Here is a 24,127-nt window from a genome sequence, read left to right as displayed (position 1 = left end):
GCTGCGGGTGTGGGCTGAACATGGGTATCCGGCAGCTTCACCTGGCCGGCCAGGCAGCTGATGTCTGCAGGTGAAGCTGGGCCGGGAGCAGGCGGTCATCTACAGATCAGGGGGTACCGGGGTCTGGGTTCCCCCGGCCCCTCTTCCCTGGGAAGGCGTGGCCATCAGCTGCTGTCTCCCCCCACCCCTTTTTTTTTGTTTCCAGTAAATGAAGGTGATAAAGGTGGTCTGGAACTCTGCACGTTCCACTTTTTGTTACTGAAATCTCAATCGGGTACTTTCTTTGATCAGGCTGTGAACGGCTCTCATCGGCCACAGGGAATTGACACGTCTGTCTGCACTGGGGGCACGGCTGTGTGTGAGCCCGAGGGAACCGAGGTCTTGGGCCCCATGGCCCACCTGGTGGGGGGCTCCGCCCAGACTGCGGAAGGCCCCCGAACCAGGCGCTCTGTGCCGCGTCAGAGAACGTTCGCTTCAAATGCCCCGGATTTAACCCCGTCCCCCCACCCCATCAAAAAACAATTCTGCTCTGTTCTGCTCCTTTCCAGTGAAAACAAGTTTATTCATTTTTTTCTGGGAGCTGTTTGCCCGCGTGTTTGTGCATTCATGGACTGTTTACTTGCTGCCCGAAGCTGCAGTTGCTGGTGACGTCACTCACGGGTGGAGGTTTGAATGAACCAAAGGCCGTGATGGCAGATGTGCCCCAAGACTCCGGAGCGCGGGGCTGCCCGGCTGGGGACCCGCGGCCTCCCCTCTGCAGGCAGAGCCTAGATCTCAGCCTGAAGGCCGGGTGGATTCTTCTCCCAAGGAGGGGAGCTGGCCACCCGGTCAGGGATGTGTCGTCGGTGGGAGACTGACCCACCCCACAGCCGAGGCTGTTGAGGCCCCCATGGTCTGTGTCCAGTGCTGGAAGACGGTTCAGGTCACTGGCTGGAGGGTGGCGGTGGGTCAGAATATGTTCCTCCTTTTTTCTTTAAATCCTTTCTTTTTTTTCCCGTATAATGATAAACAAGTTTTTCACGGCTCCTATTTTTAATACATTTCCAAGTTCTTGCATCATGCTTAAGTATAAAAAACAGAGTTTCAGATTCCTGAAGGTGTATCTTTTTAACTAGACTCGTAAGTACGTTTCCTATTCAGTGATATTTTAGAAGGGGTTTGAGTTGTGTTTGGCATAATTTCAGATTTCCGGAAAATGCTTATTTCAGTTTCAATAATAAAAACAAAATGAATCAAACTGTAAAACATAAAAGACCTAATAGAAACTCTTAAATATTTAAATATCCGAAGGAAAGAACAGTTCATTGGAGTGTTATGTAACAGCAGGATATTTGGGGATGCTTATATTTTGAATAAATTGTTATTCTACATTGCTTTCACTTTATAGGTAGGTAGGTTTAGTCACTATGTCGTGTCCAACTCTTGCGACCCCACGGACTGTAGCCTGCCAGGCTCCTCTATCCGTGGGATTCTCCAGGCAAGAATACTGGAGTGGGTTGCCATGTCTTTCTCCAGGGGATCTTCCCCAGTCATGGATTGAACCTGAGTCTCCTGCATTGCAGGCAGACACTTTACTGATAAGCCACCAGGAAAGCCCTTTATAGGAAAACTATAGTATTTAGGTTTGAAATATATACATATATATGTGTATATAAAGTTTCCACTTCATGAGAAAAGTATAGTATTTAGGCTTGAGAACTTCACCTAGACGCAGCGTTAACATTTTATAGTGTGCCTACTATACAGCTAAGGAAAGAATTGTCCCATTCATAGCATAGTTGGAAGTTTAATGCATGTTCTATCGTTTGGCCCCAAAACATTTATTGTTTTCGGGGGCAGACACATAAATAGTTGCATTTTCAAATGACCCAAGAAAGAGAAGAGATTTGGACCCTTTTTGAGTTGCAGGTCTAATGTATGTAACTTCTTTTCAAGTTGAAAGAGCAGTACTGTAGGATATATTTAGTTATAATCCGATTTATTCGATTCTGCTATGTTATTCATGAAACATCAAATAGACTTGTAAGGAAAACCGCTTCCACAAGAGCGTGGTGGCTTCATAAATGACTTCATGACTTGCTTCCTCCTTCTCAGGAGGGTCTGTAACAGGATAGCAGGCTGTAAGTGGATGGGATCAGATCTCGAAAGCACACAGGCTCGCAGATAATTTTCCAAGGGGCTATCCGTGAGTCTCGAGGTGTAACTCGCAGAGGGAAATGCGTTTTAACTCTCACAAATTTACCCTTCCTCCTCCTCCTGCTTGTGTTCTGGGGCACGACGTCTCTGCCACCCTCACTCAACCCCCCCGTTGAGAGTGAGAAACAGCTGCATCCGAGTGAGTGACCGGGGCCACGTTCTGATAAAACTGCATTTGCAGAAATGGCAAGGGCCGGGCTTGGCCGTGCACTGCTGACCTCTCTCTCCGAAGGCCACTCGTGAGGTGACAAAGGATGCTTTCTCCCGGGCCTCGGACAGCTCCGAGTTGCTTTTGTGCTCCTTGAGAAGATTTTCATCCCGCTTTTCTGCCTGTGAGAACTGACACCCACCACGTGGCTTTTGGTTTCCGTTGAACTCCTCAGGGCTTCGTGAAGGACTTTAACAGGCCCGCGCTGAGTGCCCGGTACGAGATGGTCCAGGCGCGCCAAGCAGAGATGCACCATCCACAGGGCTCCATGTCCTGGGGGAGTTTAGAAAGAGCTGATGGTCGCGTGTAAAGGTTTAGACTCCAGGACCCAAAAGGAGTCCTCCTCACTCCTCCCCGGGTTCCTCCTGTCTTTTATTTGCAGAAAGGGGTAGCGGCGTCCCCCTGCTGCAGTGACGAAACTTCTGGGAGAAGTTAAGGATTATCCTTTCTCGCCGATTAGCCCTGAGGCGGCTGGCAAGTCACGGAGGCTCCCTCATTTGGCTTTACCTAGAAAAGGCCTTCGGAGAAGGCAATGGCACCCCACCCCAGTACTCTTGCCTGGAAAATCCCATGGACGGAGGACCCTGATGGGCTGCAGTCCATGGGGTCGTTGAGGGTGGGACACGACTGAGCGACTTCACTTTCACTTTTCACTTTCATGCATTGGAGAAGGCAATGGCAACCCACTCCAGTGTTCTTGCTTGGAGAATCCCAGGGACGGAGAGCCTGGTGGGCTGCCGTCTCTGGGGTCGCACAGAGTCGGACACGACTGAAGTGACTGACACACACACCCACAAACACGCACGTGCAGCAACCAGCCTGGGACACCTGAGCGCTCTCGTCTTCGGTGGTTCAGGTCTCGTGTGCAGGTCAAACACGAGCAGGGCAGCAGAGATGCCTTTATTAGCCCAGCCTCCTGTGAGTACTTGGATGTCTCACCCTGTCTCCTATCGTGTCATTAACATCAAGTTGCAACTTCATGCCAGGAAATGTCTTTAATCACAAGCATTCGGGATGAAATGATTTTAATTGTCCGTGATGAGCTCACCTCCAGAAGGTTCTAGGTCTTCCACAAGTTGGGTTGGTCAAGTCACTGGCCGCACCCGTTTGTCCTGGGGACTCCGTGCTTCCGTATTTTCCTTGTGAGTTATTTTTTTTTTCCACTTGCAAAGTTTAAGTAACCGTTTTTCTTAGAATCCTTGGCTTGCTTGTTATCACACCCAACCTTACTTTTTTTTTTTTTTTTGTATATACTAAGAGTGTTTTTGCTTTTAGTAAAGTGGGGAGATACTGAATTATCAGGTTGCCTTTTCTAGGAATTTCTCATGTAACTGAAAAGTTTATTTTCTCCCATCGTTCTGTGTTTGACATAAGAAGTCTTAATGAACCTGTAGGCCATGTTTGGGCTCAGCAGCAGGTTTAGCTCTTTTTTAATCGTGTTTGCTACTAGAAATATAAATGTTTATTTTAAGAAGTATAATGTTTCCTTTTTGTCATGCAAACAAGTGTCCGTACTGCCTCTTATTCAGATCTGCCTGAAAATACTAACCCGTGTGTACCTGCTGCTTGGGTTTGCTTTCTGTCTGATGCAGTGGTGTTCACCAAAGCCCTGGGAGGTCCCGGTCCCTCCCAGGCAGGGAGGCCTGCACGAGCCCCACACGGGACTCTTGTCTACATCCAAACCCAAATAATCATAAGAAATCACTTTTAAAAGCCATGAGTCAGAACATGCTCCAGAATGCTGTTTGAGTTTTTTTTTTTTTTTTTTGCCAGAGCACATTTCCCCGATTTATTTCTGAAACCTTCTTGATCCGCCACTCACCACATTTTCCACCGTGGTGTTTGCAGTCTTGGAGGCCAGCTCGGTGGTGGTGTGACGTGTGTCCTATTCCAAGGCTTGGCGGCTCCCCTGCTTGTCTCAAGGACAGAGTTTTTCAGTGATGTGTTTCCTTTTTCTTTCTTTCTCTAAAAAATAGAGCATATTGGAGGCAGGCCTTTGCTGACAACACTTGTGCTCATCTGCATTCTGGTTGGTCTTTTAAATGGAAGAGAAAGGGCGGAATTAGCCCTGGTCCCCAGGGAGTTACAGTAGCTGACAAAGGACTGTGTCCGTCACGAGGATGTCATGTGTCACCTGTGACAGAGTGGAAAGAAGGTGGACGTGGCCGGGCTGCCTGGTGTGCTGTGTGGAACAGCTTCAGTCTTTCTGCTGAAACTTTTTTTTTTTTTTTAATTGAGTAGCTCTCGATCGATGCTTCCGTGAATGGGTCTCTTTACACAGCAGTGTCTAAGCTACAGAACAGTACCGCGTGTAATTACACGACCCGTTCAACGTGCGTCAGTGTTTCCACTGTTTCTAGACCCATTACCTCCAGGAGCAGAGTCAGAATTAGCATATGCTGCTCTCTGACTGTGTTCATGGGCAGCACGTGATTCCGGCCACGTTTGTTCCTCAGGTTACCCCGGCACCCCTCAGTTCAGAGAATGTCTCACATCGTAGTGATCGGCGCTGTGGAGAGATCAGAAAAGTAATCGTTTGTTCTTTGCCCTTAGTAGGATTAACATAGATAATAAGATACGGTTTTGCTGGAATTCATCGTTAATAAAGTTGAGGGGTGATGATCTAGAAGTTTTTTTTTTTTTTCTAGTTGGCTGAACCAGGCTAATTTTCAGAGGGAGGAGTGATTTTAAGCTTCCCTGGTGGCTCAGCTGGTAAAGAATCCACCTGCAATGCGGGAGACCTGGGTTCGATCCCTGGGTCAGGAAGATCCCCTGGAGAAGGGAAAGGCTACCCACTCCAGTATTCTTACTGGGAAAGTCCCCATGGACAGAGAAGCCTGGCGGGCTGCAGTCCATGGGACTGCAAAGAGTCAAACACGACTGACCGACTGACTCTTTCACTTTCAAAAGTAAATAAATACAAGGTAACAGTGGGCTCAGGTCCTGGGTCCCCGCTCCTACTTCTGGCCCCTTCTTCCTGGGATGCGGGGTGTGGGATGCAGGATGGAGCGACAGGACCAAGAGGGGTTCTGGATGCTCGCCTGACTGCAGAGGCTGCTTGCTCAGCGCATGTGAGCCCTGAGGATCCTGGGTCGGGATTCCTGCCGGACCACATGCAGGAGGATCGCCCTGTGAGTCAGGGGTGAACCTCAGGGGTTTCAGTGGCAGGCGACGTGGGCGGCCTGGACTGACGTTCCAGGGGCGGGGGATGCAGAGGCTCCCTGCCCTGACCGGGGGTGTTCGGGGGAGACAGCTGGCATCCACGTGGTGCCGCTGTGTCGGTCCAGGACACATCTACACGCTTGGATGCCATCTCTGAGCTGACGCCTGTCCTCTCTCTGGCCTCAGCCTGCCCACATCCTCCCCACGTGCTGTGAGCACACCCTGCTCGCTCCCCATGATGGCTGAGTGGTGTGTGTGCGTGTCCTCGGGGCTCCCCCAGCCGCGTGCGGGGCCACGCCCCTGCCCCTGCCTTTCCCTGGAAGCCTGAGGCTGCCCAGCCATTGGCTCAGCACCTTGGGAGCCCTGCTCCTCGCTGTCCCCACGTCTGGCTGTGTCCCTGGGTTGCCGATGGCCCACGCTTCTGCCCTTGGAAGGGCTGTTTCTCCCTTCGCTGGTGACCACAGCTGAGCGTCCTTTGGAATGCAGGTGTCTGCAGAGGGCAGAGCACCTGTGAAACAGGTACTTGTTTCCAGGCTGGGAAAACAGCCGTCCTGTGACTCCCATTCCGGCGGGAACTGCCTTCCTTATCCTCCCACGAGCCTCCCAGAGGTGCTGCTCAAGAGCAGAATTGGGAAGAAGGCCGAAAGGGCGCCGGGAATAAAAACACAGTTCACTTCTTGCCTCCTAGCAGCTCTCTGCTTTCATAATGCTAATGCTTAGAAATTAAAAGTTTTGACAGTTACGCAGTTTGTGCTTCAAAGAAATGACACATTCAGCTTGATTAGAACTGATGGAGTTCTAACGGTAGAGTTATTTCATAGCCGTAAAACGTCTTTAAAAACAGAGCAAAAATGTCCATGGCCCTGTGAATCTGCAGATGGTAAAGGAAAGTAAGTTTTTCAGCAAGTATTAACCCTCATTTATATGACTGTGTTGGAGAAGGCAGTGGCACCCCACTCCAGTCCTCTTGCCTGGAGAATCCCATCGATGGAGGAGCCTGGTGGGCTGCAGTCCATGGGGTCGCTGGGAGTCAGACACGACTGTGCGACTTCACTTTCACTTTTCACTTTCATGCATTGGAGAAGGAAATGGCAACCCACTCCAGTGTTCTTGCCTGGAGAATCCCAGGGATGGGGGAGCCTGGTGGGCTGCTGTCTATGGGGTCGCACAGAGTTGGACACGACTGAAGTGACTTAGCAGCATATGACTGTGTGCTTAGAGTTTGAGGGGTTAGAGAACTTACCTGCCTAGCTGTTTTCAAGGTAATGGGGTTGAGTGTTAACATGAGATGTTTTAGCCACATTTAGCTAATCATTAGTATAAAAATAAACTGAATGGAACTCTTTCTGTAAGTGTGACCCGCAGGGTTGTGACTACCTCTGCGGTGGCCACAGGACTCTTCCCGCAGTCAGGGCCGGGTTGACAAAATGCGGGCTCATTTAGGGGAGACTCGGTCCAGGTTGCTGTTGTTCAGCTGCTCAGTCGTGTTTGACTCTTTGTGACCCCTGGACCGCAGCACGCCAGGCTTCCCTGTCCCTCACCATCTCCTGGAGTTTGCTCAAGTTCATGTCCATTGAATCGGTGATGCCATCCAACCATCTCATCCTCTGCCGCCCTCTCTCCTCTTGCCCTCAATATTTCCCAGCACCAGCGTCTTTTCCAGTGACTTGGCTCTTCACATCAGGTGGCCAAAGGATTGGAGCTTCAGCATCAGTCCGTGCAGTGAATATTCAGTGTTGATTTCCATTAGGATTGGCTGGTTTGATCTCCTTGCAGTATGAGGGACTCTCGAGAGTCTTCTCCAGCACCACAGTTTATAAGCATCAATTCTTCAGTAGTTCAGGTAGATTTTGACAACTGCCTGTGTACTTAAGGGGATGCAAACCCTTCACGTTCTCAGTTGAGAACTTGAAATAGATGGAGCCACGTCTGTGCTTTGGAGGAACTCAGGGGCCCTGTTCTCCGTTACATTTCATGTTCTGAGTAGTTTACGTATTAGGTTCCTTAAAAGATATAAGTCTTTTTAAATATGATGAGATAAAGTGGCGCTGTCTCAAACGCTGCGTTGTTGGGAACTTTAAGTCATGAGAGACGACAGTGTTTACGTTGTGGGTAGACAGCCCTCGTCTGTGCCGGCTCTGGCTTGGGCACCGCCTGGCTGCAGAGCAGGTGCCCACTCTCAGCCGTGGGACACCCTGGACACTTCCGTCTCGCTGGGATTAGCCCTCAGAGCTCAAGGTGAACAGAAAGCAGTAGACGTGCAAAGAAGTAAATCTGGGAGTGTGATCATTAGACTTCTAAGTGATTTCAGAATAATACGCAGAGGTGCTGGTTAAGTAACCTACAGCCTCGCAGGATGACACTGTTCTGTTTACAGCGGTGCGTGGCCCACCGGTCGCTCGTGTGACCGAGTGGTTACCAACATGAGGAGGGATGCTCCACCTGGCATTTTTGTTTAAGAGGCTTAAGAGAAGAGAGGCGGTGTGCTGTGACATGTCAGTCTTCACGGGTGGTGTGTCCCCTGAAGAAGGAGCACACACATCCAGTGAAAGTAAGCTGAGGGAATTCGGGAAAAGCTGAGGAAGTTTAGTCTCTCAGCCCAGAAGGGAGGAAGCAGTTGGAGCTGGTGGGCATCCTGCCAGGTCAGCGCCAGGGGGGTCGTCAGCAGAGGAAGGAGTATGTAACGGGAGGTTTTGAAATCTAGGGTCATTTTAGGAACAGGGACTATTCATTGGAAGGACTGATGTTGAAGCTGAAACTCCAATACTTTGGCCACCTGATGCGAAGAGCTGACTCATTGGAAAAGACCCTGATGTTGGGAAAGATTGAGGGCAGGAGGAGAAGGGGATGACAGAGGATGAGATGATTGGATGGCATCACCGACTCAATGGACATGGGTTTGGGTGGACTCCGGGAGTTGGTGATGGACAGGGAGGCCTGGCGTGCTGCGGCTCATGGGGTCGCAAAGAGTCGGACACGACTGAGCGACTGACCTGAAGTGAACGAGGAGTAGGGTAGAGGATCCAGTGAGAAGGGTTTCCTTGCGGGGGCAGACGTGTGGACTTGTCACTTCTCCCCCTTTCTTATGTGACACATTTGTACCATCTGTGGTTGGTAGCACACTGTGACTTGTGGTGAGGTTTTCATTGTCTCTGCAGCCCCGTGAGGGAGGCAGTGGTTCCTCCCGCTTCCCCCGACTATCCACATGATGGTCTGAGCCCCGGGCGGTGAGGGGGCCGTGGCCAGGTCACATGGGCTCTCCCCCCACCAAGGGGAGAATGCTGGCTAGTTTTCTTGCATTAAAAACATGACCCTCACTTGGTGGGTCTCACCAGCACACTGTGAGTCCATCAGCCCTGCTTCCAGGGACACCACGTGGGAGTCTGGCCCATCAAGCTTGTCTCTGGAGAAATGGAGTGAGTAAACGTTTGCTTCCCAAAGAGGGTCGTTTCCAAAAAAGGGACAAAGACGGTGAAGAGGGGGCCCTTGCCTCCCCACCCAGGGTGACTCTGTGTGCACAGAAGCCCACTGACGCGTCTCCTTCTCTTGCAGAGTGAAGACCTGTCCGGCTTCGTCCCTGTGACTACACACATCACAGAAAACCATGGGAAGAAGACGCTCAGCATTTTTTTTTTAAACACATCGGAAGCTGCTTGCCATTTCCTTTTGGATCTGAGCGATCGTCGCGTGTGGACGCGCCTGTGACCCAGTTAGACGTGGACGCGCCCGTCTCCCCCGGTCTCCGGGGGTAGGGGGTGCAGTCATCCTCCTCGCGCTGTTTGTGTTTTGGTTTTCAACAACATGAGCGGAAGGAGTGACTCACGAGAAGGTCGAACAGTCTTGGTCGCGGCCAGTGTCTTTGTTCTCCTCGCCCTCGTTTGACGCAGCAGATGTATCCCGCAGCATGCTCGGAGATTCTCCCAGCTCGCGTTCAAGTGGTAAAATCTGGTGTTTACGGACGTCCGCTCAAAACTACCACCGTCCTACCTCAGTCCCAGGTGAAGCCGGGTCGGCGTGGTTGGTGGGGGGTCCCCCTCTGCTGGCTGAGTCTCGAGCACGGTCATCTGCCTTATCCCCCAGCCCCGGACACAGCTGCTCATCGAAGTCCAGCCCAGGGACCTACGTGTTTACTCGCACACAGAGCCCCGCGTGGGACTGACGTCTCTCCACGGAGGTGCAACTAGAGACTGGACTCTGAAGATGGATGGATGAATAATAATTATTATATGTAACGGAAGCAAGCTACTCTTGCAAATCATCAACTGTACGGGGTGGGAGATGGTGGGAGGGCAGGGTCTGGGAAGGCCGGGTGGGGATGGGGTGAGTATCTCTTTTTACCTTTAAGAGACTTGTTCCAGCTTCTCTTTGTAGGTGTTTATGTAGGCACTTCAGACTGCAGCCACCTTTGATCCTATTGACAAGCTCAAACGTCTCTGCCGTCCTTAACCTTGAGCTTGCGTTTCTCTAACCAAAAATTCACGTAGGCATGGAGCCGTTCCAAGACGGAGGGTCAAGGGTTTGGCACGTCTCCTCTAAAATGTATTGTCTTGATGACGCTCTCGTGTCGGGCCACGAGGCTTTCCCAAACAACGACAACAAAGACACAGAAAGACAGAAAAGGAAAAGGAGCTGAGAAAGAAGGCATCCTGGGACACAGAGGAAGAAAGCGATCTCACAGTGCATGTCACTTGTCAGAGGAGTTTCCAACAAGCGACCCCTCTTCTGTGTGTCTTCAGTGTTCTGGGAATATCAGTGTTGTGGTGATCGCTGAGGGTGTCCCCAAGAACTGCCGCCCTTGAGCTGCAGAGCGTCAGATCGCCTCCTCGCTCCTTGACGCGCGGGGCAGGGAGCTGCAGGCACCCCCCACCCCCACGGGCTCATCCTCAGTGCCTCTTCTCTGAGAGTCCTGTAGACGTTACACGAATTTGTTGGAGATAATGAGTTGGGGTGTTTTTTTTTGGGGGGGGTGGTAGGGGGAGAAAAAATATATATAAATATATAGATATATATCAGTATAGAATAATGCATTCATAAAATGAGGCTTTTCTAGAGGAAGACCAAAAAGATTCAATGTCTTAAATCTATATTTAATCGCAATGCAAACGTCTTTCTCCTTCCACGCTGACCTTTCAGAACAGAGGATTGTATCGCAAGACAAAGTTGAATGTAAAGTGACCGCCCTGAACATTGCTCAAGTTTCACGCTTCTGGAATCACACAGCACAACCGTGCACAGACCATCTGATGTTGGTTTGAAGGTCGTTTTCAGTGTGTAATATAGACAGACTTCATGAAAAAGATGTATAAAGTGTCCTAAAGTTTTGGTTTAGTTCTGGGACTCGGGATGGATGGAGTTGCTATGGAAACCGCCCCTCCCGCAGGACGGGTCGTGGACCCTGCCGGATGCAGGATGCAGCGTCAGAATCCCCTTCCCTCTCGTGGTCCTGCCACCCTCCCTGTGGTCATGTTCCTCCTGCCGCTTCAAACAAGCGACATAAAAAGGTTGATAATATACTAAATTTTCTTCTATCCTGTACATTTCAAAAAAAATTAAAAAAAAAAAGGCATATGCAATATTTACATTTTTAATTTAGTTTACAGAATGGAACCAAAATGTATAAATGTTATGTTTGTTAAAACTTCACAATGTATATTGGGTCTTTGTACATTTTGCCTGACTTACCTTAAATTTAAAATATTTTTTGCTATATAAACTTTAACAGTTATGACAGTGTTTTCTTTTTGGGGGTACGTATTGTTTCTGGAGATCAAGATGTTAAATATATTTCTTGCTATTGTGAAATGACGAAAGACTGCCTTCTGCTGTCTTCCACCGTCTCCGCTGTACATAAGGACCGACATGGTACTGCTGGAAACCAGACTCCACGGAACTAGACTAGTGCATTGTATTTAGTCTGTATTGATCATGGATGCTCTCCTTAATAGCCATATGCAATACAATAAAATGCATTATTTATGAAATGAAGACCATCTGCACGATGCTTTTTCCTGTGTGGATAATGAATTTGACATCAAGCCATTCTTCTGGTGTTCGGAGTCATTAAGTAAATATTTGGCTCTTTAAAAACGTTTTGTTACATCTTCATCTAATAGTTGTATTCTGGAAACCAGATAACACCCCCCCCCCACCCCACGCCACAACGTGTGTGAAAAGTCGATGTATTAAGAAAACAACAGAAAAAAATTCACTTTACGAAGCGTAGAGTCATTGCAGGCATACAGGATGCTGTTTTGTTTTGTTGTTTTCTTTATTGTCTTGATGTTTTTTTGTTATTTGATTTTAGTTATTTTCTTGGCCGTGCAGCATGAGGGATCTTAGTTTTCCCATCAGGGATCAAACCCAAGCCCCCCGCAGTGGAAGCTCAGAGTCCCAACCCCGGACCACCAGGGGAGTCCTGGATGCTGTTTTAAGTGCTGTGCAAACATTAATTCCCTTGTGGTTCCTAATAACCTTTGGTGGTGGGAATTGCCATCCCATTTTATAGATGAGCAGACTGAGGCACAAAACGATTAAAGGACTTCCTGGGCTGGGGGGCACAGAGCTCAGGAGGGGCGGAACCAGGACTTGGGTGCAGAAGCACACCCCCGAGTCCGTGCCCGTGTGCCTGCTGCGGCCCGACTCCCGAGATGCAGGTGTCAGACACACAGCGTCCAGGGCGTGGGGTGGTCACAGCACCGGAGCCAGGAGGTACAGAAAGCAGGAAGAGGACCTCTAGTGATTTCTATCAAGGGCAACTCCACCTCTTAGGAATCGCTTTTTTATACATCCACTTTACTGGCATTATATCAACTGAAATGCAGTAACGGGTGGCATCTCTTTTGAACAAATAAGATCAGAGCAATGTGGAAGGTGATTTTTGATTGATGGCTTTTAAATCTCAAGCCCATAAGCCCTGTGCAGCATCTGGGAACTTGGTGATGACATGCGGCCTGTTGGTGCCCAGACTGGTTGTTCTGGGGGTTCCCGTTAGACACCTAGGAGGAGGCATGATCTACAGGGTTTGACGCCCCTGAAATCTGCTATGTTAGTGATGAGAGGACTGTCATTTTAAGGGAGACATATAAGGCAAGAATCAGAGAGTGTCTTTACCAATGTTGACTGTAAGTAAAGGAGGGAGGGGTTTTTAATCAAGGTCCTGTGGAAGCTGGAAGTATCCACCAGAAACCAATTTCTGAACTTGGAGGAGAATGCTAGATTAGCAGGGCATCATCCCAAGATGGAGGCTAAAGGCCCCCCACGTTGACTGGGGAGAGCTCGATTCTGAGCCGTTCGTGGGCAGCGTGGAGGATGCGGATGGGCACCTTCAAGGATGACAGCACCTGTGAGCTCACCGGCAGCATCACAGCTGGCCCGTCTCAAAGCCCCAAGTCCCACGTTGGAGGTCGCTTGGCAAGTTTGCAAGCTGCTCGGGCTGGCCGTTCGCTGCTTTGTGCATCTAACGGTGAGCTGTGCGGGTTTTACTTCCTCATCCGTTCCACCCTTCGGGGCCACCAGTAGAAAGACAAAGGGGGTCGGGGCCTGTTTAGACCTCGACAGCGCTGGGTCCACCGCCGCTCGTTTAGACTATGCCTGTGATCAGTCAGCGCGATCCCAGGTCTCCAGGCTGTGTGTTTTGTCCACGGCTGGATGGCATCACTGGCTCAGTGTATTTTCCTCGTCCGTGGGTGTAATTGTTGTTAACCACATTGCTGTGATCTTGTTACGATGACCATCAGTGCAGTAAGGCCCGTGCTGCCCAAACAAAGCGAAACACACAAGACTCGTGACCCTCAGGGGAGCGGAGATTGGCACCTCCGTTAAAATAACTGAAGATAAGCTTCCAATCAAGTGATGCCAGCTCTCTCGCTACGTTTTCCACCTGCCGCCTCCCTCCACCGTCCGGCGAGGCCAGAGGATACCCTGAAACCATCACGCCCACAGCGACTTTACAGCAGTAGAGGTTTGCTTGATAACTGTTGCGCCGGGTGTGCGGAAACCATTTCCCCCCTTAAAAATCGAGAGAGAGGCCAGGTTGTTAGTAATTTACAAGGGCATCACACGGCGAAAACCCAGGAAAGGCCCTACCTTTACAAAATTCTTTTATGGGTGTGGTCGCAGCCCTCTCACACTCCTTGAAAGGGACGGGAGAGCCCTGGGCTGGGACCCAGCCTGGCGCTGCCTGAGGGACCCCCTGGTCCCTTCTCGTGCAGGAGTCCTATCCTGGCAGAGCCAGGAGATGCCACCTGGCCGTTCTCTGTGTCCTCTTCCATCGGGGAGCTGAGCCCCTGTGGGTTTACCCCAAGCCCCATGGCCGGCCTGGGCTCCTCTGTCTCCCCTTCCGAGGGTGGGGGGAGCAGGGACCCCCGCCCTGGGCCCGCAGCCCTCCCACCACCTTCTGAGCATCCCCCAAAGGGGCTCAGCAGCCTCCAGGCTTTGCAGGATCCGTGGGAGATGTCAGCTTCTCCCAGGTGGGCAGCCGAGGTTTTGCTTCCCGCTCTCAAAGCAGACCGGAGCTCCTTTCTCCCACCCAGTCTAGTTTTTGAAAACACTCAGCTCCAGGCCGGCGGACCTCGCTTCTGCTTTCATCTGCTCAGCTTGGACCGAGGATGTCCGGCCCGCGGCCGGGGCAGCCCTTCCCAGGGCAGCACCTAGAGCCGCACAGAGGCCGGGCGACCTCGTCCCCTCCCACTGCTCTGGGTTGCTCGCTAAGTTCAGTGACTTTTGAAGACTCGCCCAAAGGGCAGTGAGTCCGCTGGGGCCACAGGGTCATACTGGGAAAATAGTGCGTCTGCCTGCAGCTCATGCTGACCCTCACCCACCGGGGCGCGCAGGCTGCCGGCTCCCGGGGGCCCTCCAGGGTTCGCAGGAACTCCAGAGTCACTCTGGGGACGGCCCCTGTCAGGCCTCCTCCAAAGGGTCCTTGAATCCTGGAGGAAGCTTTCCACCGCAAATGTTTCCAGTTAGCAAGCGAAACCGCTCCCCGACCCCTCCCACCACTCAACCTTCCTGCACGCAGACTCCCCTCAGTGAAAGGGATGCTTGCCTTCCGCTCAATGTTTTCTCCTGATCACCAGTAGGCATCCAGGTGTGGCTGGAAATCTGCTCCCGCCCTGGAGTTAATATCTGCCCCCCGAGGGCAGCGCATAGCCAGGCAGGCTGCTCTCCACACCCAGTGCGGCTCACTGCGTGACTCAGGTGGGAGGCAGGGCCAGGTGGTTGCTTCGGGCAGAGGCTGCAGGGCGGCTGGTTGGTTCAGTTCTTCTGGGAAGGGGGTTTCACACTCCACATTCTTTCTGTGGGGGCTTCCCAGGTGGTAAAGAACCCGTCTGCTGATGCAGGAGACACAGGAGATGCGGGTTCGATCCCGGAGTCCAGAAGATCCCCTAGTATAGAACATGGGAACCCACTCCAGTATTCTTGCCTGGAGAATCCCATGGACAGAGGGCCCTGGTGGGACACGACTGAGCGACTAAGCACAGCGAATACCTCTCCTAAGCACCCACCTGTAGCAGGCACGGTTCGGTTCAGTTGCTCTGTCGTGTCTGACTCTGCGACCCCATGGACTGCAGCATGCACAGGTCTTTCATAAAGTTCACTAATTTTATAATAAATGACAAGCACGAAGATAAGCCAGATAAGAAGCACTGGAGATGCTTCCCCCAATTCCCTAAACAACATTCTGTGAGACAGACGATCGTGTCAACCAGCTACTCATTTGGTTTCAGGAGCTGAAAATGACCTGTGGCCAAGGTCTCACAGGGCCCCGTGTCCGCCCCCGAGAGGTGATGGGAGGCCCGGCTCATGAGGAGACGGAGTGTGGGCCTCTCCTGGCTGTGGCCCGCTGTGTCCGGGGAACGTGGAGCCAGTGGCAGGCACCAGGCATGCTCCTCCGCGAGCCCGGCGGCTCTTGCCTGCTCTCCTGAGGGCTGGCCCTGGCGGCGGAGCAGGCCCGGGCTGGTCTCCTGGCTGACGGGAGAGCCTGTGGAGCAGACACCGGTCAGGCCGGTTGTCCCCACCCCGGACAGGAGCCCGGGCTAGATGAGGAGTCACCCCGCTGACTCACAGACTCAGGGCCTGCCCTTCGGAGCAGAGGGAGAGGTGTGTGCACCCCCGGGTGTCCCTGCTGGTTCTGTGGGTGACGTCGTGGGGCAGGGGGGGTTTCCTCCTGCACTTCCTCCCCCAGGGCCCCCAACCCTGCCCCCCGCCCTCGGTCACTGCTGCGCTTCCCTTTCCTCCAGCCCCCAGCCCGTCCCCCCCGACCCCGGTGGTCCCACATGCCTCTCCATCCACATTACAGAGTCCAGCGGTCAGCCCGGAAAGTCCAGACACAGCTCACCTCCTGACCAGGGGACCCCGCGATCAGGGCCTCCTACAGGGGACACCCGCCCTTTCGTTCCTGCCGCCCCCAGGATGCCCACCTGGGTTTTCTCATGCTCCCCCAGTTTGGCCTCCCCCTAGCACCCTGTCTCAGCACGGGAAGGGGGTCCTCGTTTCCACAGGGTCGTGTGCCCCATGCAGAACACCCACCCTCCTGCCTCCTCTTGCTGGACGACCAGCGGGTGAGCTGACCCTGCTCCGGGACTGGGATGTCGTGCCTGTTCGTTTGAGTCACTCTCAGGCTAGCTGGCGTGGGGGGCTGGGGTGAGGAAGTCAGCGAGCCCCGCTAGGGCCTCTTGTAGAGAGCAAAGACCGGCAGAGGCGGGACGCTGGAGCCCCCGGGGCTGCTCTGCAGTTGTGGAGAGCTTCTGAGAGAGAACCTGTCAGCTCCGTCTTGGAAGGAGGATGGATTCCCCCTCTTCCGGGTGGAGCAGGGCAGATCCGCGGTGACCGCAGGCCCTGCCCGCCGGCGATGGAGCCGCAGCACCTTCTCTGCGGACCGCTCACGACAAGACCCTCCGGTCTGTGGCCATCCTCACGCAGCTCTCCTGAGAACACAACAGGGGAGCTGGGAGGCAGCTGCCCCCGTTTCCCCAGGTGTGTGAGTTTGGAAGAGCACTCGAGTGGCACGGATTGTCAGCCTCCACACCTCCGCACGCACGGCTCTGCCTCCCCCGGGGTCCGGCCGCCCAGCTGGCCGCCTCCCGGACGCAGCCCTCCCTGCGTCCTTTACCCTTTGACTCGCGTGGACCCCAGCATGCCTTCCGTGACCTCCTGGGTCTGTGTTTCCCTCCTCTGCGACCTCCTCCTTGGCCTCTGCTCCCACCCCTCTGCAGCTGCTCCCCAGCCCACAAGCCAGGATCGCACACTGATGGGCCTGCAGCCTGCCTCCGTCTGGATTTCTTGTTCAGTCGCTCAGTCTTATCCTCTGAGTCTTTGCAAAACCCCATGGACTGCAGTACGCCAGGCTTCCCTGTCCATCACCAACTCCCAGAGCTTGCTCAGACTCATGTCCATCAAGCTGATGATGCCATCCAACCACCTCATTCTCTGTCACCCCCTTCTCCTCCTGCTTTTCTGAATGGCATCCTAAATCTAACATGCCTACAAGCATATCCTGTCTTCCCTGAAAACCAGTTCCGCCTCCTGACCATTTCCTCTGAGTCAATGAGGCTGACACTTCCTTCTGACAGCCCCTGTGGCCCTCCCCACGTCCCACCCATTTCTGTCTTTGGTGTCTCACCCGGCTCCACCCCTTGGCTAATTTCACCTACTCTGGTGGGCTCTCTGCTCCAGCCTGTCTCTAGTCCCCACCTCTGTGTGTCTGCAGATTCTGTCGTCCTGATGCTCAGCTCAAATCATGTCAGTGCTCGATGCACAGACCCTCAGGAGATCCCTCTTGGTACCCAACAGAGTCCAAGCTCTTCTCCTTAGGGTTCCAGGCCCTCACGATTCAGCCCCATCTCCAGCTTCTCATCTGAGGATCCCCGGGGCCATGTGGTCCAGGGACGAGAAGAAATCAAGGGCCCTCCCTACACAGTTACGTGTGGGGAGCAGGCCCCCGGCCCGGCCCCAACAGATGTATATGTTTAGAAAATTGACTCAGAATAAGAGTATGGAAGTAACTATGGTTTTCTAACCAGGGATAGTCCTTGTAGAAGTGTGAACATTCTCTAGAAGAGTGGATGGAGCAGTGATCTGTGGATGCGGAGGAGCGAACAGCTTGAGGGGAGCTTCAGCCCTTCGAGGGGCCAGACTCTCCCTGGCCAAAAGTTTGCCCCTGTGCTGCTGGAGCTCAGAGAATGTGAATGTTTGGGTCTTCAGAATCACTTGCGGACTGGTGGGTTGATGTGAGGAGGCCGTCCTGTAGGGTCTGGGGTTTGATAAACGACGTTCGTGGCCAGTTTGCTCAGCAGCTACACTCTGCTCTCTGCTCTGGCAGGCCTGTTCTTGGGTGATAGGAATATGTGTGACTCAGACCAACATCGTAAGCGCACATCATTTTTTGGCCATTTGGATTTGATAAACCTTTCCATAAGACAACTCCTAGATGTTTCTTTAGACGATCTAACCAGCTGATATTGGCCATTTGAGGAACTCTCTCCCTGAATTCTTTTGTTCATTGAAAATTATGTTAAACCTCATAACATGCACATCCATTCTTTTAAGGTATGGAGACTTGAAGGGGATGAAATCAGTTTGCATTGGGCTTGAGGGGGCAGCAGGTCTGCTGTTCCCTCCCTGAGGCTGATGCGTCTTAATGGGAAAGGACGGACATCACTCCCCAAACCTACTTCCTACCCCATCAGCAGCAGATACAAGGACTCCTCCCTCTAGTAAGCTGGACGCTTCGTATGCTTGCTCTGTGCTTTAAGTGTGCCGTCCTGGCCTGGCGTCAGAAGGGCGGATGCACAAACAAGGCAGCCGGAGGAGGCTGCTCTTCTGTCCACCACTTCCTGCGCCTCCAGCTTCCTCATGCTCTCCACCTCCCTGCATCTCTCCCCCGCTCCTGTCCCCAGCTCTCGCTCTTCCTGCGTGACCTTTCAATGGACCTTTCAATCATGCAGATTTGACCTGACGCTGCCTCGGACGCCCTGACCCCCGCTTCCCCTGACAGCACCCTCTCCCCCGCTCCTGTTCCCAGCTCTCGCTCTTCCTGCGTGACCTTGCAATGGACCTTTCAATCGTGCAGATTTGACCTGACGCTGCCTCGGACCCCCTGACCCCCCCTTCCCCCGACAGCACCTCTCCACGTGGTCCCCAGAACCGCCCCGGCCCCCACCCGGCCTCGGGCTTGCTCCCACAGTGCTCCGCTCGCCGCTCCCTCTGCCTTTCAGTTCATTCTTCATTCGGAAGCATCGTGACCCTGTTAAGAAAACAGGTCAGATGTGTCCCCGCGTCACTTGGAGGCAGTGTCTATGTCCTGGAAACCTTTCCGGCTCCATTGCTGGCTCTGCCTCCCCGCCCCTGACTCCAGCCCTGCATCTCCTGTCTCCCTGCAGGGGCTGGTGCCCGTGGACAACTCCCTGTGCCCACCACGGAGGGCAGCTCCCTGGGCCTACTCCCCGCCCGCCCCTCAACTTCCCCACTGGGCTTCCTGGAGTTGGCTCCCGGATGAAGGATTTGAACCCAGATCTTTGCCTCAGGGACAAAGACTGGAGGCACGAGGCTGAGAGAATTCTTTTCTCAGTCCATGCTTCCCTGGCTAGTATTTAAAATGAAAACTTGAGCATCGCCTCAGTACTTCACACGCACTTTTCTGTCTTGCTTTTTCTTGCTTGTCCGTCTTCCCAAGACCGTGTGTTTCCCTGACTGATCTTGTGTGCTGTCCGTCTTTCCTATAGAACGTAAGTGACCGGGGGCGGTGAGGTCCGCCTTGTTCACACCTGTTCTCCCGACCCTAGAATAAGGGTGCCATGCATACAGTAGGCATTCAATAAGTGCTCTGTGAATCTTCCGTCCTGGCAAAGTGAGACCGTCTCCAGCAGGTGTAATGCCACAGGCTCTACGAGTTGGAAGGAGCCTCAGAGTGCGTGAGTCCTATTTTCTCGGCACAGAAGTCCTGGGTAATCGATGAACTTATGTCCCCTTGCGTTATTTTGGGGTTAGGGACTTGAAACTGCACACAGCCTGTTCCTCTGCTGGAGAGCCCCAGCTCCAATCCACAGACATTTCTAAGAGAACGCCAATGCCCATGCAGGCCTTAGTGGATGTAGGTAAGTTCTCAGGCTGTCAGCTTAGGACTCAAAGAGGTGCCAGCCAGGGGCACAGTTAATGCAGGATGGATGAGCCGGAGGGTTGAGGTTGGAGACTGATGGGCCCTCCAGGCCGTAGCAGGCCCTGCCTCTGGACTGACTATGTTTCCTTACTAAATAAACTAGTTTGGCACAGGGGCTCTGCGGCCCTAACTGGCTCACGCCAACTATGCAGGTTGGGGGAGGGGCATGTACTCTAGACATACACTCAAAGCATGAGTCGGCAGTGGTGGAATTTCTGCTGGTACTTGTGTTTAGGGGTGAATGAGCACCCCTAAATGCTCATTACAATGAATCTTGACCTTCATTCATCTCTTTTGGAATTTTATAAATAGACGCTGATCTTCCCGACCTACGGATTGTCAAGCAGATTCTCTACCACTTGAACCACCTGGGAATCCCAAGTAAGGAACTAGAGTAGCTCTATTTTCAGTAAGTCAACTGGATTTCCTTATTTATACTGCTATCTACTTCCACATGTTACATAAATTTTGGAGTAATCTGCTCTTTGGCTTAGAAACTGAATTGCCTTTGTTCAGTTCCGTTCTGATCAGTCGCTCAGTCGTGTCCCACTCTTTTCGACCCCATGAATCGCAGCACGCCAGGCCTCCCTGTCCATCACCAACTCCCGGAGTTCACCCAGACTCAATGTCCATCGAGTCAGTGATGTCATCCAGCCATCTCATCCTCTGTCGTCCCCTTCTCCTCCTGCCCCCAATCCCTCCCAGCATCAGAGTCTTTTCCAATGAGTCAACTATTCGCATGAGGTGGCCAAAGTACTGGAGTTTCAGCTTTAGCATCATTCCCTCCAAAGAAATCCCAGGGCTGATCTCCTTCAGAATGGACTGACTGGTTGGATCTCCTTGCAGTCCAAGGGACTCTCAAGAGTCTTCTCCAACACTACAGTTCAAAAGCATCAATTCTTCGGCGCTCAGCCTTCTTCACAGTCCAACTCTCACATCCATACATGACCACAGGAAAAACCACAGCCTTGACTAGATGGACCTTAGTTGGCAAAGTAATGTCTCTGCTTTTGAATATGCTATCTAGGTTGGTCATAACTTTCCTTCCATGGAGTAATTTTAATTTCATGAAATTAAAAGACGCTTACTCCTTGCCTTTGTTACAAATGACCAATTAGCCTTATATTTTGCATTGTTGAATTTAAATCGCCTGACCCTTGATTTTATAGGGAACAAAGTTCTCTAAAATCACAAAGAAAGACGTATCCTTAACATCATCCAAGCAGTTTATGGATACAGTCCAAATTGTAATTCAGAACTGAGAAGGATGTATTAGGCTAAACTATCTAAAACCTAAGGCAGTAACTATGACTTAACTTTGTTATCCTGGTGGCAGATACATGAACCACATGTACGTAACGAGGGAGTCCTGGCATTATTGTATATCTTAAGGACCACTACAAACCTTCAATTTAAAAACGTGATATTATACTATTAGAAGCTGCAGATTGAGGATGCAGAGTCAGAGACTGGAGCAGGCTGCTGGAAGCCGAGTCTGTCGTACAGTTTTGCAAGTTGAGTGTTCAGGTTTCTGTGGTTTTCAAACTTTGAGTCACTGTGATTCCCTAAAAATATATCATCTAGACAAGTCAACTTATTCCTTTTTTTTTTCAGTTTTTTAAAAAAATAGGGCACAGTTGCTTTACAATGCTGTGTTAGCTTCTGCTGTACAGCAAAGTGAATCAGCTCTATGTAGTTCCCTTATGCTTGAAATGTGATTTGTTTGTGAATTTTCCAGACACGGCTGGGACAGGAAACAAGAAGAAAGGAACAGGCTCGTAGATGAGATGCCTACGGATTTGGGAAGAGATGGACACCCTTCCAGCCGTGTCTTCTGCAACTCAACTCCCTTAAATTGCACTGCACCGGCGTCTTTGCAGCGGAGTTGTCGGGGGTGGGGGGGAGTGATGGATGAATTTTGAAAAGCTGTGTTGAGGTGTGTCTCCTCCAGCACGATGCCAGTGAGGGCAGCCAGGGTCCCGGGGCAGACTCGGGAGAGGTTTAGTCCTTGAACCCTGCACGAGGGAGGCAGGGGCCCTGCAGGGTGGCAGGCATGAAGGGCCTTTGCTGAACCCTGCCAGCCTGCAGGCATTCCTGATCAGGGAAAACACTTTAATTAATATGTAAAACAGCAGTGGGAAGAGCAGCCAGGTTAATTTCCAAACCACATCACTGCGGGCTGCGTTCCGGTTGTGAAACCCGGGGACCCTTCCTGGGGTTGCAGTTAAAGGCACAGAGGTGCTTTTGTAAGTGTGGGAGCCGCCTCCGAGGTGCCCGGGGCCCTTTGATCTGCCCCCACCGTGGCATTCCTCTTCTCGTGCTCAGCAGCGTTGCCTCGGCCGGGCAGCCTGTTGTTTTTCATCTCTGCTTTCTCCCACCGGCTGCTGGCAGTTGCCCGGGCCCAGCCTGAGAGCGCGTTGATGGGGGAGAGTGGCGGCCTTTTGTTCTCCTGCCTGCTGCTTGTGCCTCTCTGCTGCTGCTGCCTCTACCTGTGGAATGTGCGGAGGGGGCCCTCCCTGTCTGGGCTGGGACGGGAGCTCCATTCCGGGCGGAGGTCTCCAACCCTGGGCGGAGTGTGTCACGTCCTCCCCGTGCTGAGCATCACGTGGTCCCTCCGGGGAGAGGTGTGTGAAGGAGCTGGAGCCTTCCCTGGCTTGGACAGGCCCCGCTTGCCCTGGCGCTGGACCGCTTAACCCAATTAAAGAGCAGGCGCAGCTGAGACGCGCGGGCCTGTGGGCACGTGTGCCCTCCTGGCTCGGCCGGCTCTCTGGCGCGTCTGTAGGCCGCCCTCCTCTGAGGCTCCCCCCTGAAGAAAGGAGAAGCCTGTGCACAAGTAATGGCCTCTGCTTACCTCTCGTTATCCGGTCAAGGACCCCGTCCTGCCCGCTGGACGCCGCGCGTCTCCAAAAGCAGATAGGGGCAATTTTCTTGGGTCATGGACATCTTTTAATAATTGAAGCTCCGCCCCCAGGAAGAAAACCATATTTTTGCCTGTGTGCAAAATTTGCCCACGTCCAAGTAGTTTTTCACACAGCCCGGTTCCAGCTCAGTTAAGTTGTCTCCACCAGCTTTCTGTCCTGTCTCCTCGGTCACCACTGCCAATGGCAACTCCACTCGCCACCTGGCTCTTGCCTGGATGGTTACTCTCACCCCCCGCCCCCAGCCCTGGCACCGGTTAGCTTCCCATCCGAGATCCAGGCAGGTGCCTTGCCTTGAGCCCCAGGCCCACTGATGGCCTTTACAATGAAGCCCCAGCGCCAGGTTGGCAGCACAGCCCCTTGAGTCCCTCCCCTCCTCTGGGTGTGCCAAGCGCCTCGGGTTTTCCCACACTTGGCCACCCAGCCCTCCTGACCTCCCCACACTTTCCCGTCAGCCCCATGTGAGTCCCTGGTTTGTCTAACACGCGGGCCTTTCTTACTCCCTCCGGGAATTCCTTGCTCCGAAGGACTCGTGTGCTCCCTGGAGCACCACCCGGTCAGCCTCCCACGCCACTCAGTGTTCTTACTGGTGGCTGAGCGCCTTCTGCCTTCCCTTGGGCTTCTGCAGGCACCGTTTCTGTCATCTGGGTCCTCCTCTCTGGACCGGCCAGGGCAGGAGCAGCCTCAGGTTTCCACAGGAAGGACTGTGGGGGGTGGTGAGCTGGGGAGGGCGCTTGTCCTGAAGCTGAATTTCATGGCAAGGACCACGTGCCACGCCGTGTGAAGTCCCTTCAGTCGCATCAGGCTTTGAGACCCCATGGACTGTAGCCTGCCCAGCTCTTCTGTCCATGGGATTCTCCAGGCAAGAATATCACAGTGGATTGCTGTGCCCTCCTCCAGGGGATCTTCCCAACCCACGAATTGAACTCACATCTCTCAGTGTCTCCTGCATTGGCAGGGAGGTTCTTTACCACAAGCGCCGCCTGGGAAGCCCGGCGAGGACTGTGTTCTAGCTTATATCCAGTGTATATTTGGGGCGGCTTGAGGGTTGGCAATTACATAGGGCAGGAACTAAGGCCCCAAGCCCGACCCTGCAGCTGTTACCCAACTGGTCGACCAGACCCACACCAGGGCCTGGTTCTGCAGCTGGCTCAGAGCCCACCCCACAGGACAGCTCTCTGTCCACCTGCATTCAGAATCCTAGGGAGAGGAAGGAACATGGGGTGAGCAAAATGCTACACGTGTCAATGTGTCTTGAGCTGGGCCAGGTACTCAGTCTCTGGGAGCCTCACTTATCCAGCTTGTTGGTTCAATAATACTACCTCTCAGGGTCATTGTGGGGATTAGAAATATCACCTGCTTAAAACAGTCAGCACATTGCCTGCCACATAAAATACGTGGAATAAAAGTGGGATATTGGGGGAAGATGGCTTCATTCTGGGACCGTGCCTCACCTGGGAAAGGTGGCTCCTTAGAGGTCTGGGGTGG

General features: G+C 52.7%; 1 protein-coding gene across 1 annotated transcript in view; it reads left to right on the top strand.

Moving 5' to 3' along the window:
* Window positions 1–11,551, top strand: part of IRS2 (insulin receptor substrate 2) — a 30,530-nt gene extending 18,979 nt beyond the window's left edge. Inside the window, exon 2 of the mRNA XM_061435366.1 lies at window positions 9,119–11,551. Coding sequence (XP_061291350.1) covers window positions 9,119–9,123 — 5 coding nt within the window. The 3' untranslated portion in view covers window positions 9,124–11,551. The remainder of the gene's footprint in view (window positions 1–9,118) is intronic.
* The last annotated feature ends 12,576 nt before the right edge of the window (window positions 11,552–24,127 follow it).

This window comes from Bos javanicus, chromosome 12, assembly GCF_032452875.1.
Source record: "Bos javanicus breed banteng chromosome 12, ARS-OSU_banteng_1.0, whole genome shotgun sequence".
NCBI lineage: Eukaryota > Metazoa > Chordata > Mammalia > Artiodactyla > Bovidae > Bos > Bos javanicus.
The sequence above is the reverse complement of the archived record's forward strand: the minus strand, read 5'-3'. Positions and strand labels throughout refer to the sequence as shown.